Here is a 16,675-nt window from a genome sequence, read left to right on the forward strand (position 1 = left end):
TAGGGAATCTTTACAGATTAAGAGTACAATATTGATTCTGGTCTTTTATGAGAAACAGCTGGTTCAGTTGCCTCTGATTGTAGTAAAAGGCTCAGGCCCAAACTTAATGGGGCAAAATCAGTTGAGAAAGATTCACCTGGATTGGCTCAACATTTTGAAAATGACTGCTTGAGTGAAGTTGTAGTTAAATACCTGAACATCTTTCAGAAAGATCTAAGTACTATCAAAGGAGCGAAGGCTACCTTACATGTTGACCAGGAAGCAATTCCACAATTCTACATGGTCTGCCCAGTGCCATTTCTAGAGTCAGGAATCAGAAGGTTGGAAAGCAAAGGAATCATCAAACCAATCCAGTCTGTGGTATGGGCAGCACTGGCTGTACCAATTGTGAAGATCAAAGGGTCGGTTTGTCTTTGTGGCAATTTTAAACAAACGGTAAATCACTTTTCACAGCTGGATAAATTCCCAAACCTTTGCATAGATGATGCATATGCGGATCTGGTAGGGAAGCTATCTTTCACAAAGCTGGACATATGCCATGTATACTTGTATTTGCGGTTAGATGAGGATTCCTCGAGGTGTACTACATTTAATACCCATTGTACCAGTATATGAGATTGTCTTTTTGAATATCATCAGCCTGTGCAATTTTTCAACGGACAATACAGAACATGTTACAAGGTCTGCCCCAGGTTACCATTTATCTGGATGACCTGCTAGTAACAAGGAAGATCAATAAGAGTATTTAGAGAACATGGACATAGTCCTTAGACATTTGTCCCAGGTGACCATATGCCTTAGGAAGGAAAAATGTGTGTTCCGGGCATCCTACTTGAACTACAGAATTGACAAGACCCGGTTACATCCGTTGGAAGATAAAGTGAGGGTGATCAAACGTGTCCTGGCTCCCACATCTGTACCAGAGCTTAGGTCTTTCCTTGGGCTTGCTATGTTCATGCCAGGTGCCTCCATCCTGGCACCTTTGTATCAAATCTGAAAAAAAGGTCAGCCTTGGAAATAATCACATATCCAAGCTATTATTTCAGGGAAGCGAAGAAACAGCTATCATCCTCAAAGATGTTGGCACACTATGATCCCATCAAGATCTGGTATTGACATGTGATGTCTCCCCGTACGGCATTGGGGTAGTTTTAGTTTATCGATGGCCATGTGGAGAGGAATGCCCAAAAGCGTATGCGTGCAGGACTTTGGCTAATGTAGAGCGTGAATATGCCCAGACAGAGAAGGAAGGTTTGGTGGTCATATTTGGAGTCAGGAAGTTCCACCAATATTTTTACAAATGTAAATTTGTAATAATAACGGGCCACTGGCCCCTGCTTGGTCGGCTTAAAAAGGACAAGGCAGTGCTACCCATAACTTCAGGCTGTATTCAACTGTGGGCTGTAATACTAAGTGCATATAACTCCCAGTTGGATGTGTTGAGCTTCCTCTTGCTGGCAGACACACCGCTTGTGATTCTGCCACTGGATGAGTCTGTAATGGTTTTAAATTCCCTGGACACACGTTCAGTCACAGCTGACAATGTCAAACTTTGGATGGAGAAAGATCCAGCCCTGAAACAGCTGGCGGTGATAGGGGAAGTCAAAGTGCTGTCAAAACCAGAATTGAAACCTTTTTAGACCCGGAGAGACCATCCAGTAGAGGATGACATATTACTATGGATATCGAGAATGATTATCCTGAGCAAACGTTGCTGCCAGATTCTGGCTGAACTCCATCAGGGTTATCCAGGGGTTTTCAAAATGAAGATGTTGGTGACAAGTTATACCTGGTGGCCATGATTGGATGCAGACACAGTTACAATGGTTGGGCAGTGCCCAGAGTGCCAACAAGGGCAAAAACTTCCAAAATGCTTGGGGTGTAAGAGGATAGTCACTGTGAGTCGGTATGCTACCCATATTAGAAGAAGAGTTGGGATTTCAGACTAGTGACCCTACGGATAGAGTCATAGAAATGTACAGCACAGAAACAGACCCTTTGGTCCGACTTGTCCATGCCAACCAGATATCCTAAATTAATGTTGTCCCATTTGCCAGACTTGGCCCTCTAAACCCTTCCTATTCATATTCCCATCCAGATGCCTTTTAAATGTAATTGTACCAGCCTCCACCACTTCGTTTGGCAGCTCATTCCACACACGCACCGCCCTCTGTGTAAAAATATTGCCCCTTAGGTTCCTTTTAAATTTTTCCCCCTCTTACTCTAAACCTATGCCCTCTTGTTCTTGACTCCCCCACCCCAGGGAAAAGACCTTGTTTATTTACTCCATCTATGCCCTTAATGAATTTATAAACCTCGATAAGGACATCCCTCAGACTTCAACATTCCAGGGAAAACAGCCCCAGCCTATTCAGCCTGTCCCTATAGCTCAAACCCCCAATGGGAAGCCTTCAGAAATGAGATAACAAGAATCCAGAGAAAGTATATTCCTGTCAGGGTGAAAAGGAAGGCTGGTAGGTATAGGGAATGCTGGATGACTAAAGAAATTGAGGGTTTGGTTCAGAAGAAGAAGGAAGCATATGTCAGGTATAGACAGGATAGATTGAGTGAATCCTTAGAGTACAAAAAAAGTAGGCATATACCTAAGAGGGAAATCAGGAGGGCAAAACGGGGACATGAGATAGCTTTGGAAAATAGAATTAAGGAGAATCCAAAGAGTTTTTACAAATATATTATGGGCAAAAGGGTAACTAGTGAGAGAATAGGGCCTCTCAAAGATCAGCAAGGCGGCCTTTGTGTGGAGCCACAGAAAATGGGGGAGATACTAAATGAATATTTTGCACAGATATTTACTGTGGAAAAGGATATGGAAGAAATAGACTGTAGGGAAATAGATGGTGACATCTTGTAAAATGTCCAGATTACAGAGGAGGAAGTGCTGGATATCTTGAAACACATAAAAGTGGTTAAATCCCCAGGACCTGATCAGGTGTACCCGAGAACTCTGTGGGAAGCTAGAGAAGTGATTGTTGAGCCTCTTGCTGAGATATTTGTATCGTCGATAGTCACAGGTGAGGTGTCGGAAGACTGGAGGTTGGCAAACTTGGGGCCACTGTTGAAAAAGGGCGATAAAGCCAAGCAGGAAACTATAGTGAGCCTGACCTCGGTGGTGGGCAAGTTGTTGGAGGGAATCCTGAGGGATGTACATGTATTTGGAAAGGCAAGGACTGATTCGGGATAGTCAACATGGCTTTGTGCGTGGGAAATCATGTCTCACAAACTTGATTGAGTTTTTTGAAGAAGTAACAAAGACGATTGATGAGGGCAGAGCAGTAGATGTGACCTATATGGACTTCAGTAAGACGTTCGACAAGGTTCCCGATGGGAGACTGATTAGGAAGCGTAGATCTCATGGAATACAGGGAGAACTAGCCATTTGGATACAGAACTGGCTCAAAGGTAAAAGACAGAGGGTGGTGGTGGAGGGTTGTTTTTCAGACTGGAGGCCTGTGACCAGTGGAGTGCCACAAGGATCGGTGCTGGGCCCTTTACTTTTTGTCATTTACATAAATAGTTTGGATGCAAGCATAAGAGGTATAGTTAGTAAGTTTGCAGGTGACACCAAAATTGGAGGTGTAGTGGACAGCGAAGACCGTTACCTCAGATTACAACAGGATCTGGACCAGATGGGCCAATGGGCTGAGAAGTGCAGATGGAGTTTAATTCAGATAAATGCGAGATGCTGCATTTTGGGAAAGCAAATCTTAGCAGGACTTATACACTTAATGGTAAGATCCTAGGGAGTGTTGCTGAACAAAGAGACCTTGGAGTGCAGGTTCATAGCTCCTTGAAAGTGGAGTTGCAGGTAGATAGGATAGTGAAGAAGGCGTTTGGTATGCTTTCCTTTATTGGTCAGAATATTGAGTACAGGAGTTGGGAGGTCATGTTGCGGCTGTACAGGACATTGGTTGGGCCACTTTTGGAATATTGCGTGCAATTCTGGTCTCCTTCCTATCGGAAAGATGTTGTGAAACTTGAAAGGGTTCAGAAAAGATTTACAAGGATGTTGCCAGGGTTGGAGGATCTGAGCTACAGGGAGAGGGTGAACAGGCTGGGGCTGTTTTCCCTGGAGCGTGGAGGCTGAGGGGTGACCTTATAGAGGTTTACAAAATTATGAGGGGCATGGATAGGATAAATATACAAAATCTTTTTCCTGGGTTGGGGGAGTCCAGAACTAGAGGCTATAGGTTAAGAGTGAGAAGGGAAAGATATAAAAGAGACCTAAGGGGCAACTTTTTCACACAGAGGGTGGTACGTGTATGGAATGAGCTGCCAGAGGATGTGATGGAGGCTGGTATAATTGCAACATTTAAGAGGCATTTGGATGCGTATATGAATAGGAAGGGTTTGGATGGATATGGGCCGGGTACTGGCAGGTGGGACTAGATTGGGTTGGGATATCTGGTTCGCATGGATGGGTTGGATCGAAGGGTCTGATCCCATGCTGTACATCTCTATGACTCTATGACTCTATGACAATATCCTTGTAAATCTTTTCTGAACCCTTTCAAATTCCACAACATCATTCCTGTAGAAGGGTGACCAGAATTGTACACAATATTCCAAAAGTGGCCAATGTCCTGTACTACTGCAACATGAACTCCCAACTCCTATGCTTGATGGAACTGAACCTGTTCCATTGTTTAATGAAGAGCTTACAAAAACTGAAGCAAAATCAGTGCATCCTTCTTGACCTGTGACCTTATTCGGTATTCATCAGAGAATAGGTGCTTGTACGCCGCCTAGAGCTGTAGCGAGTTTTGAGAAGATTTGTAGCTCAGGTAAGGGTTCTGGGTTGCTCGCTGAGCTGGAAGGTCATTTCCAGACGTTTCATCACCCTACTAAGTAACATCCTCAGTAGGCCTCCAGGCGAAGCACTGCTGCTTATTCCTGCTTTCTATTTGTATGTTTGGTTTTCTTTGGGCTGGTGATGTCATTTCAAGTGGTGATGTAATTTCCTGTTCTTTTTCTCAGGGGCTGGTAGATAGGATCTAACTCTATGTTGATTGAGTTCCAGTTGGAATGCCATGTTCCTAGGAATTCTTGTGCATGTCTCTGTTTGGCTTGTCCTAGGATGGATGTGTTGTCCCAGTCGAAGTGTTGTCCTTCCTTATCTGTATGTAAGGATACGAGTGAGAGAGGGTCATGTCGTTTTGTGGCTAGTTGATGTTCATATATCCTGGTGGCTAGTTTTCTGCCTGTTTGTCCAATATAGTGTTTGTTACAGTTCTTGCATGGTATTTTGTAAATTACATTAGTTTTGCTTGTTGTCTGTAAAGGTCTTTCAAGTTCATTAGCTGCTGTTTTAGTGTATTGGTGTGTTTGTGAGCCACCATGTTACCAAGAGGTCTGAGTAGTCTGGCAGTCATTTCCGAGATGTCTTTGATGTACGGGAGAGTGGCTATGGTTTCTGGACGTGTTTTGTCTGCTTGTTTGGGTTTGTTGCTGAGAAATCTGCAGACCGTGTTCGTTGGATTTTGTTGGAAGATTTTGTTTATACTGTGTGATCTATGACAAAGGGTCATCTATGAAAGGCATTAACTTGCTTAATTAGGCTTAAAATAATAAAGGATTGTTTGTACATTAAAAAGATTCAGAGATGGAAATCTTAGAGGGCAGTTTTGGAGGAGACGGGTCTTTACACAGATGGTTACTTTTAGAAACTGATAGACAGACATTAGCATCTGGACAAAAACGAACTGAGAACATTGTTGCTAAGTTTGTGGATGACATAAAGATAGGTTGAAGGACCAGGTGGGTTGAGGAAGTGGGGAGGCTGTAGAAGGCTTTGGACAGGCTAGACTAGTGGGCAAAGAAGCAGCAGATGGAATACAGTCAGAGTGTTACCTAGCTAAAATAGCTTCTGAAACTTTAATGTCACGTAGGATTAAGCTACCTTTTGGAGCAATGAGGTGGATGCTTTATTTGGCACAGTGCCATCCAAATCTTTGAATTAAGGGAAAACTGCCTGTCATTATCTTCTTGGTGAATGTTATGATTAAAAGCCCTTTGTGAGCATTCAAAAGGAAAAGACCAACATGCTCATCCATCCTCATCTTATCCATTAGATGGGTCAATCTTGCGCACTACCATTCTTAGTCATCCTTAAGGTTCTTGAATCAAGATGACAAAAAGCAAAACAAAATAAGCTCTTGCTAGACTCATGGAAAATTCATGAAAATTTCTCCTTGATTATATACAAAGATTTTTAAGCTTGCTCCTGGAAACCCTTGAATATATTCTAATGTCTTAAGACATTTTGATTAATTACAAAAATTGCTGTGCTTGGTTTTACCTTTTGGATGGGTTTTTGTGAAGTAAATGGTTTCTAAGTACCTATAATTAGGTTTCCAAATACCTATAATTACACTTTGCCTCTCTTGTAAAATTTTAGTTAAAAAATTGAATTACAAAAGTGATATGATCATTAAAATCCAATGATATTTGTCTTGTCAATTTGTACAGACTATACCACTGAAAAAGACAAGACGAGGAAGCCATAGGCTGTGTGAACACTATAATTATGTTATCACTGAAAAAGGTGCAATAAAACAAGAAACAATGCATTCAAACCGATTGGGTCACCAAGTGCTCTCTTAAAGCATTTGTAAGAACATTCATAAAAAGCAAAAGACAAACTGTTTACTGAGATGATAAAAGGATAGGTGTGCTTTGTTTAGAGCTAAGAACATTGGTTTTACTTTCAACCTTTAGTATCTGTTCAATATTTTAATTAGGTCCAAATGTATGATCATTTTAAATAACTATTATCTCTAAGCTGAATCTATTTAATGCCTTTGAATGTTTGCTCTTCATGTATTTGAAGAGCTGTTAAATTTACAGTTCATTTCTGACAGACTTTTTTAAACAAGAGGCTGGTGTGTGTATGGAACGAGCTATATAAGAGAACCCTTTTTTTCCAACTTGTCCCGGCAACCAGACATCCCATCTTACCTAGTCCCATTTGCTAACATTTGGCCCATATCCCTCTAAACCCTTACTATTCATATACCCATTCAGACATCTTTTAAATGTTTGAATTGTACCCACCTCCACCACATCCTCTGGTAGCTCATTCTATACATGCGCCACACTCTGCACCTCATTCTGCGATTCTGGGGCATATTTATCAACAGATTAGCAGGAGGTTGGTTGCACTAAGTTTGTAAATACATGATTTGGAGGTGTCAGTGTTGGACTGAGTGTACAAAGTGAAAAATCACACAACAGCAGATTGGATTATAGTCCAACAGGTTTACTTGGAAGCACTAGGTTACGAAGAAGCAGCGCTCCGAAAGCTAGTGCTTTCAAATAAACCTGTTGGACTATTGCCTGGCGTTGTGTGATTTTTAACTTTGTAAGCACACAGTTTGATGAAAATGATGGATTTAAAAACAGCACCCTGTTTAAACATCTTCAATTATATATGCAGCTATCTTTGAATTTCCATTTTGGGAGGAGTAGATTAACTGTGCCACTTTGATTGAAGGGTGCCCTGACTTTATAGGAGTGGGCTAACTTTCCATTCACACGTACCACATTTCTAAAATTAGACAGAGACTTTCTTGCAGGAATTTGACCAGAACAGAGTCAATGGGCTTGTCTAAGAAGTGACCTAATAGAGGTTTTTTTAAAATTATTAAGGTATTCCAGTAGTCATGATTTGGAGGTGCTGGTGTTGGACTGTGGTGAACAAAGTTAAAAATCACCCAACACCAGCTTATGCAGATTAAGAATGAGTTACACGGGTGTTAATACCTATCTTTTCTAAAAGTTAAGTGCTTTTGGAGTATTTTATTCCTTGGTCACTTTACAACTACATCTTAGTAATGGTGACAAAATAAAACTTGTTTTTCTCTTTTTGTGCCACTAATTTAATGATTGTATTAAGAATACCCTCATGCATTCAAATATTGCCTTTAAGGAAGCAATAACATGTTAAAACTAATGAAGTCTTCGTTGCTAAAACAATATACAGAGAAACCTCAACTATTCGAACATCAATTATCGGAATTTCGGATTATCTGAACAAAATCTCAAGGACCCGTAAAAACAGCATTAGGCAACTTGGCATACAGTTATTAGTCAAATGATATTATGACATGCATTGCCAGATAACTGAGGCATGTTTGGATGATCAGCACTCATAAATTACCACTTGTTTACGATTAGATCAGTTATCCAAACAAAATATTCCCCATCCTTATCAGTTTAGATAATCAAGGTTGTTCTATAACTGTTACTAAACATTCTATTCCTTCCAGACATAATCTGATTTACTTTTTCATTACGCTCTTGTCTTGTGCAGAATTGACTTACTCTTCTAAACGAGCAGGAAAATCAATGCTTTGAGCAGGCACCCTTCATCAGGGCTCCTGCCTGAAAGATTCCTGATGAAGGGATCCTGCCTGAAATGTCGATTTTCCTGCTTCTCGGATGCTGCCTGACCTGCTGTGCTTTTCCAGCACCACTCTAATCCTGAACCTAATCTCTAGCATCTGCAGTCCTCCCTTTCGCCTTACTCTTCTAAACAACTAACCCATAGATTTTCATCGACTTGATTTTCAGCAACTGGCAATTCACTGAGGAATAGAGTAGCATTTTCCCAATTATTCCAGGCTTTCCATGTGAGCTCAATGTTTCACCTGAATCACTGAATGACTGTTTTAAAAACCTATTTGAAACATTTAAATACAATCTTTTTTGGACAATAAAAGTGCATCAGCATTTTTGCATATTATAAAACAAATGATAAATTTGTTTCCTTTAATTAATGTGAATGTTTCCAGATTTTTATATTATCCTAGTTACAGCTGTCTGTGCTCAATCCTTTACAAATGCCCAAATTCACTTGGAATGATTTTCTGTCCAAATCCTTTATTCAAATTCCTACAGCTGCATAGCCCTGTGAAAAGCTATTTTATATTTATTTTTTTCAACCTTGTTGTGGTTGTGATTTACCAACTAAAATGTTAGGACAATAAGTAAAAGTATTAAAACTACTAAGTTATTGTGAGAATTTGTTTGTTGGGAACTTAAGGTTAATGGACTCAACCAAGATTGTGAAATACTCGCGCTTGTGAAATTGTTTGAATTTAAATTTAAGAGCTGATGTCCCTGCAGGTGGGCTTTATGCAGACACTCTGAATCAGCAATGAAATCATTCTTCTAGTAAAAGAAAGTTATTATGACCCATCAAAACTAACATAGTGACACTGAGCACTCTCACCAAAGGAATAGCAAAGAAATGTTTTTAGGAATTAAATAGACAAGTGGTGGAAAGAATAACTTGGACAGAAGTTTAGTTTACCTTTTAAACATATTATAAAAGTTTTTTATGGTTTTGTGTGCCTTTTAGTTTCACCAGATGTCACATATAATCTTTAGTTTGACCTGAATTGGTTTATGTATGTTATTCTAACTGTTTGGCTTGGTTGATAATTCCTTCTTTAGTCATCGTAAGTGCTTAGGTATTTCTAATTGGGTAGCCTTTTTATGCTATCATCATCATTATGTTTAGCAAATTGGTCCCGTTGTTTACATTGTTGAGCCCAAGAACTGCCATTCTGAAGCAGTTCCGAACAATTTTATTATTATCAGAAGCTGATTTTAAAGTGATCAAAATTTTTGAATATTGCTGAAAAAAGATACATTTTGTTAAAACTTTTCATCTTGAACCCGCAAGATGACATATGTTGCAATGCAATTGTGACTGACAATCCTAAATTGGTTGCCAACACTATTCTTCACACATTTAGCATTATTCAGCAAGTGTTGTGCAATTGGAGAATTGTAGAAAATATTGTACTCTTAACGTTGTGTGTTTTGCAAGTATTTTGAGTCTCCTTTGAAACCACATGTGTAGCTTCTCCTTTGGAGAAAGTGAGGACTGCAGATACAGCAAATCAGAGTCAGAGTGTGATGCTGGAGTAGCGTAGTCAGGCAGCATCTGAGGAGCAGGAGAGTCAACGTTTCGGCTTAAGCTTCTCCTTTGTCCACTCTGCTTGTTACTTAGTGAAACACAATTTCTCTTTTGTAACACCATGCTGATTCTACCTGGTTATATTATAATTTTGTAAGTGTCCTTTTATTGCCTATTTTATAATGGATTGTAGTATTTTTACCATGTCAGATGTTAAGATAACTAGCCTACAGTTTTCTCCTTTCTGTTGCCATGGTTTCTTAAACAGACTTGTTACTAATGTCATTTTTCAATCCGTGAGGGCCTTTCCAGAGTCCATGTTTTTTTTTTTTGCAATCAAGTTTCACTTAGTACTACATTTTCCATTTCCATCAGATTTGTTTTCTGGCTGCATTTTGTTCCATTGGTGTTTGAAAGCCAAAGAAGACAAGATGTTCTGGGACAAGCATCCTCAATAAACGGGCAATCAGAAGCTAACAGGAAGCACTGAGACAATTTACAATAAAATCAACTGGTGCACATTGAATCAAACCCTTATCAAGAGGATGGAACCTGAAATTTGTTCCAAACATTTCAGGCGAAAATGTTGAGGGAAAAGACATAGTCATTGATTTCAGATGTTTAAGACCTAATAAGGTGGTAGTCTGTTATGGACCAGGCCAGACCCCCTCAAAGAAAGCAGCCCAGACCCTAACTTTGCTAGTTGTTTTAAGCAGGTATAAGCAGATATTCCAGGAGGGATGCAGCAGGTCCATCCACTTAGTTTTAACAAAACAGAATTTATTTACAAAATTACTGAATGAAACACAAACAAAAGAGAACAGAATATAGAATAATTTAACCTATCTGAAAACCCAACAGACTATCCCAACTTAATGATACTGTTCCAACTACTTGGAACAATTCCCATAAACACCCTTTGGCAAAAAAGGAAAAATCAAACACAGGGTGTTACAGGGGGGAGAGAGAGAGATGGCAGAGAGATTTAGCATGGAACACGTTTTTCCATGTAGCTGTCTCTTTGACCAGAAGCCTCAAAACTGACTGACTGCATTCTCTGAACAGCCAGATTGCTAAAACCAAACTAAACCAAACCAGGGAAAAGCTGAACTGGGAGAATTGGCCACTCGCCTTTCATTGTACAAGTGTTTTTTAAACTTAAAAGTCTTTTGGCTGAGGCAGTGTCTATCTGTTAGCTATAATGAAATTGGTCCTAAAACCCATCTAAGCCAGACCTCTCGGCAACTCTGTGTTTATAACCCTCTGATAAAAAAACCAAGGACAATATAACCTTGTTAACGAAGCAACATTGTCACAAATCAAATAGTTGCAACATGCATAGTCTGGATCAGAAATATGGGTAATTTTGTGGTACTTCTTAATTCTATGCTCGCACCATGTAGGTTAAAAAAATGCTCCCCAATGATGGCTGTTCAGTCATTCGCAGGCTGCCCTACACCGTTGTGTCTTCATTCCGTGAGGAATCTCTCTATATCCTGAGTTGCTTGCAATTGTCCAATAAATTTAAAGTTTGTGAAATGAATGTATGGATGATAATTATGAAAAAAAAAGTGATGTGAGGTGAATGGCACTTGTGCATGAGATTAGTTTATTGGAGGGACATTTATGTGATTTTGATTCAATCTGTCTATGACATCCCCAATACGAATTAAGTGACAAGATGAGGTTATCAGTAAATGAATGTGGGTGTAGTTAATGGCTTGCAGTACTTGATGCACCATTTTTGAAGATCAGTGTTTTCCACAAAATCTTGATACCATGCTTCTTAATTAGGAACTTAGAATATCTGCTCAGTTCACCTGCTTCAGTACAGTTGTCGTCACGCTTTGGGATAGATGCATCCTGAACATTTATCAATTACCCTCACCTAATTTAATATGCAATCGAAAGCAGTTCCCTTGTGTGACTGCCCTAATGTGCAGGTAATTTCTTGGAATCTGAGGTGAGAGTTGAGTAAACAGAAACAGAAAAGATTCAAGACCATCCAAGGATTTTGGTATGCCCTATACCCTTCTACTTAATATTACATGCCGTATTATGCAATAAAGTTACCAGAAACTCAACAGGTAACAACATCAGGGTGGATTGTAGGTTAGAAAAAAGTATCTTTAAACTTGAAGTGACTGACTAGCACAATTAAGATGCATCATAGCAGTAGAAGCTATGCAGTTGGCAAGTCATATTCCTGAAGAAGGGCTAATGCCCGAAACGTCGATTCTCCTGTTCCCTAGATGCTGCCTGACCTGCTGCGCTTTTCCAGCAACACTTTTCCATCTCTGATCTCCAGCATCTGCAGACCTCACTTTCTCCTCAAGTCATATTTCAACATCTAGTTAAAAAGTTCCCACTGAAAATCTCACAAGTAGTGTTGTGAGATGGATTGTGGACTTTGGAGAAAGTGAGGACTGTAAATGCTGGAGATCAGAGTCGAAAAGTGTGGCGCTGGAAAAGAAAAGCAGGTCAGGCAGCATTCGAGGAGCAGGAGAATCGGCATTTCCTGATGAAAGGCTAATGCCTGAAACATCAATTCTTCTGCTCCTCGGATAGTGGACTTTGTCAAGGTGGAGTTAAAGTTGTGGCTCAAACTTGATGTTTGGACTAAAATGTCCAATATGAGAGCCAGGCTATCCTTAGCAATTCAGGAAGGGAGACTGGGGGAGGAAGGACACAGGATAAGATAACCAAGAAAATAGTGCAGTGGGAAAAAAAACTCATAAATGGGCTGCCTTCCAGCCCAGGTGTATTAACATATAAGCATTTATAAAGATTTCAAAAGGAAAAACAAGTATACGTTATAAAGCAATGAATAGGGCAGCACAATGCTCAGTAGTTAGCACTGCTACCTCAGTGCTAATGACATGGGTTCAATTCTACCCTCGGGCAACTGTCCAATGTAAAATCTGTCTGTGTGGAGTTTACACATTTTCCCCGTGTCTGTGTGGGTTTCCTCCAGGTGATCCAGTCTCCCCTCACGGTCTAAAGGTTTGCAGGCTGGTTGATTGGCCATGCTAAATTGCCTATAGTATCCAGGGATATGCAGGCTAGGTGGATTAACAATGGGAAATGCAGAGTTTTGGGTAGGAGGGATGGGTCTGATTGGGATGCATTTTGGAGAGTTGATGTGGACTTGGTGGACCAAATAGCCTGCTTCCACACCACAGAGATTCAATGATGCTATGATAATATACTGGTGTTAAAAATAGTACCAATGCATTTTGTAATTGTAAGCATGTTTAAAATGTGTTCAATAATATAAACAATTTTTACATTTGTTTGCGAAGTTTATTGTTAAAAAAACGTATTTATTGTGCTGAAAATGTGCTTTCATTCTCTATCTTGTCTGGTATAAAAATATGGCTTTTATCTTTCCCTTTTCAGTTTGAATTTCTTGAGTTTAGAACTTGCAACTAAGCAGAAAGAACTGGAGGGCATTCATTTGAAAATGGAAGACAATTGGAGTCAGCTAGTAGTAGTTCAGAACACATCAAAACTTTGCAGGTAAGGAACCCATTAAAATCACAAACAGATACAACTGAATAATTGGAAAGGAAAAATGCATGGAAACACCTGCATGGAGCATAAATGGAATGCAAAATTGAAAGGTTTTACAATTAATAAAGAATCAGGATGGCATGACAGGAAAACTCAACAGATGTTTAACAACTGTTTGGAAACATTAAAATAATTTTTATGCTCTCACATGTTTGCAGATTTTCTTGTTTACATTTAAGAAAGGGAATCAAACAAGCAGGTGATGCCTTCCATGCTTATGACATCAGTACAAATAATTAAAGATGGTAATTTCCCTAACCAAGTCAAAGTCATCATCTAGATTATAGCTGGTCTAACTTATTGAGAGACAGACAACATTTTTCTTCGTGTATTGTCCAATATAAGTTCTGTTGATGTAGGAGTGCTGAATTGTTTCAGGTTGGCTGTTAAACTAATTGAGATTGCAAAGGGACTGAATAAGCACCATGTTATAATCCGTTCAGAGTAAGTTAGTGGAGAGGATTCTGGCTTTAAACTGAATTAATATCACAATATCTTATTCCACAGGGAAAGAACAAAACAACAAGCACACATCATAGAGCAGACATCCACTTTCCTTCAGGGGATAAAGATTGAACTGGCAGTGCTTAGAGAAGATGTGCGAAGCAACTTGGTAATATGGGAACCTTTCAGCAAAGCACTGACACAATGCCTGGAGGCCACTGGAGATGCTGTACAGATGGGTGAGTATAACTCTCTTCTGGGGGCTGAAACATAAATATGGTTCATAGGTTTTACAAAGAATGATGGCATTCTATTGCACATTAAATTTATAAAGTTTTAATGCAGATTGGTCATTTTGCAATTAAAATGCACTCCATAGCTTTCTTTTTACACAGAAGAAAATTGGCTACTTTATCCACAAAGTGCGATTATGTGTTTCATGTTTAAATTTGCTGATGTACTTATTACAATGTAGGATGCAAGCACAAGAATGAATTCCTGCTGAGGTTTGCATTTGATTTGGCAATGTTATCTAAGTATATTCAGAGTAAAGTTACTAGTACAATAAATATTTTCTTTCTCATTATCTGTAACTGATGATCATTCAGTTTGTATTTTCCATTTAAATTAGAATTGGTTGGGATTTTAAAAATAACAGACACTATTAGGGTGATTTCAGGTACCTAATATTTTAAGTCTAAAAACAGGGTAGCAGAGGAAATGGGCACGTGAACAGAACTGAAGTGCTGACTTGCACTTTGTTGTCCATCTGAACCAGTTTCAATCCTGGTGGCTAGAGCTCCAGAGGGACACCAATAAAAGCCTCATTAATTTATGTGAATTGAATTATAATCCCAATTCTATTTTCAAAGATATCAAATTGTTACTGAAGATTGTTTTTCTTGTGTTTAGAAGATGGTAGAAATTGGAAGGCAACCATTTTGTGCACAATTTAAAGAGATGCTTAACTGCAATTACAAAACATTTGCCTCTTGTTTTTACTGTGGTTGCTTGTAACTTTTAATCTAAAGACTAAAGTCTTCCATTATTTAATCTCTTTCTAACTCTCAGCACTGCAAAATAATTCCGCGCTTAAAAGCTACTTTATTTCCCTCTCAATGCTTCCTCCATTCCTCTTCAAGTGCTGCTGTGAGTTCTTCAAAATTGGCCATGCCTCTGAATCTCTCACTTCAGATAGGTGTGTAACTGTAGCATTTAGTGCACTTTGTGCTGACACTTCATCAGATTCATTAAAATTAATACTCCCCAATGTCAACAAAATAGGCATTCTTTGTCCATAAAAAATGTTATTGTTTAGCAGGTAAGATGTGCCTCATGATTATTTATAACAGGATCAGAACCTGCAGGAGTTTAGGGCTGTTCATATTTTGAATTGGGGAATTAAGTGATGGATGGATTACATGCTGTCAGCACATGAAGATGTTATATTACACTGGCTTTTGATCCTTGGAAGGAGTCCATTGGAAATTATCACAATACTTGAATAGATACTGTAGGGCATAATGAACAGTACTATGAAGTGTGAGGCCTTGCGTAATGAAGTTGTAAATCACCATCTATCTAAATAGGTGCAGATTCTGGCATAAACTTTTTGACAACTACAAGTAGTTGCATCTTTGAAAGCACATTTGATGTTGAACATATAACCTCCATTACCTCATAACCCTAATTCCTGTCCTGCACCTTCCTCACACTCACACCTTTGCTGATGCTCATGAGGTTATTGTCCTCAATGCTACTCAAATCTATTTTCTGGTATCTCAATCCCCTCATCACTTTTGTCATGATTGCAGTCAGAAACGCTAACAAAGCTTACTGGACTCCCTGTCTTTCACCCAACTGCCTCAGAAGAGCATGAAGATCTCCACTGACCAAATGCATACAGTTCACTTGAATTGGTAACTCTGCTCACTGAATAGCTCCTGAGTCCTGCCAAAGAATGGCACAGCCATGACTAGCTCTCTGTTGCATTGCTATTGCCTCCTAGTTGGGCTGTTCCCAATCCATCATGCAAGCCAACCTGTAAAAATTCCAAACTAGCATTTGGTGAGTGAACGTCAAGTCCATTAGTTCATCTGTTCTCTGAGTTTGGTGGGTTCTTGTCTTCTCTCCTCCTCAGCAGTGAGAATGGTGATGGTAAATTAGCGTGAGAGCTGGCAATCCTAATTTTCAGTGTGCAAGTATGCTAGAGTGCTAGCTTAGAAGTATTAATAAGAAGTTAAAAAATGCTGCACTTTTCCAACATTTTCTTTTTTATTTCAGATTTCTGGTGTTTGCAGTGTTTTAGTTTGCTAAAACGTCAAATCATGTGTGGCTTATGGGAGATCTAGCTGATGTCTGTAGTGATTGTTCATAGGAAGTAAGCAATACAAATAGAGCAACAAAGTGATCCTTTAGCTTTTTAAGAAACAAATAATTAACTCAATCAAATTGGGCAGTAGTTGGAACAGTGTCCTGTAATATTGCCTAAAGCATTGTCTTTGAGATCTAAAAGTGGTATATTCTGTAAACTGGACGTTGGAAAGTGAACACAGACTCCCAGATATTGAATATAGGTTTTTAAGCCATTGAGCAGTAAAATCATTATACCTGGCTCAGGTCCAAGGAAGATGCATTCAGTGAGTTGTAATCAGGTCATGACTCCTAATAGTTGTGTTGAATCATGTAAGGCTCTAAAGTAAGGCAGTGGAGAGA

General features: G+C 39.3%; 1 protein-coding gene across 3 annotated transcripts in view; it reads left to right on the top strand.

The window, feature by feature from the left end:
- Positions 1-16,675, top strand: part of lekr1 (Leucine-, glutamate- and lysine-rich protein 1) — a 212,435-nt gene that overhangs the window by 118,924 nt on the left and 76,836 nt on the right. For all 3 annotated transcript variants that reach the window (XM_087993242.1, XM_043702179.2, XM_087993243.1), the window contains 2 exons: positions 13,343-13,462; positions 14,024-14,199. In XM_087993242.1, coding sequence (XP_087849368.1) covers positions 13,343-13,462; positions 14,024-14,199 — 296 coding nt within the window. The remainder of the gene's footprint in view (positions 1-13,342; positions 13,463-14,023; positions 14,200-16,675) is intronic.

Source organism: Chiloscyllium plagiosum, unplaced genomic scaffold (genome assembly GCF_037043375.1).
Source record: "Chiloscyllium plagiosum isolate Xiang-an unplaced genomic scaffold, Cpla_swu_hap1 HiC_scaffold_13, whole genome shotgun sequence".
In the NCBI taxonomy this organism is placed as follows: domain Eukaryota; kingdom Metazoa; phylum Chordata; class Chondrichthyes; order Orectolobiformes; family Hemiscylliidae; genus Chiloscyllium; species Chiloscyllium plagiosum.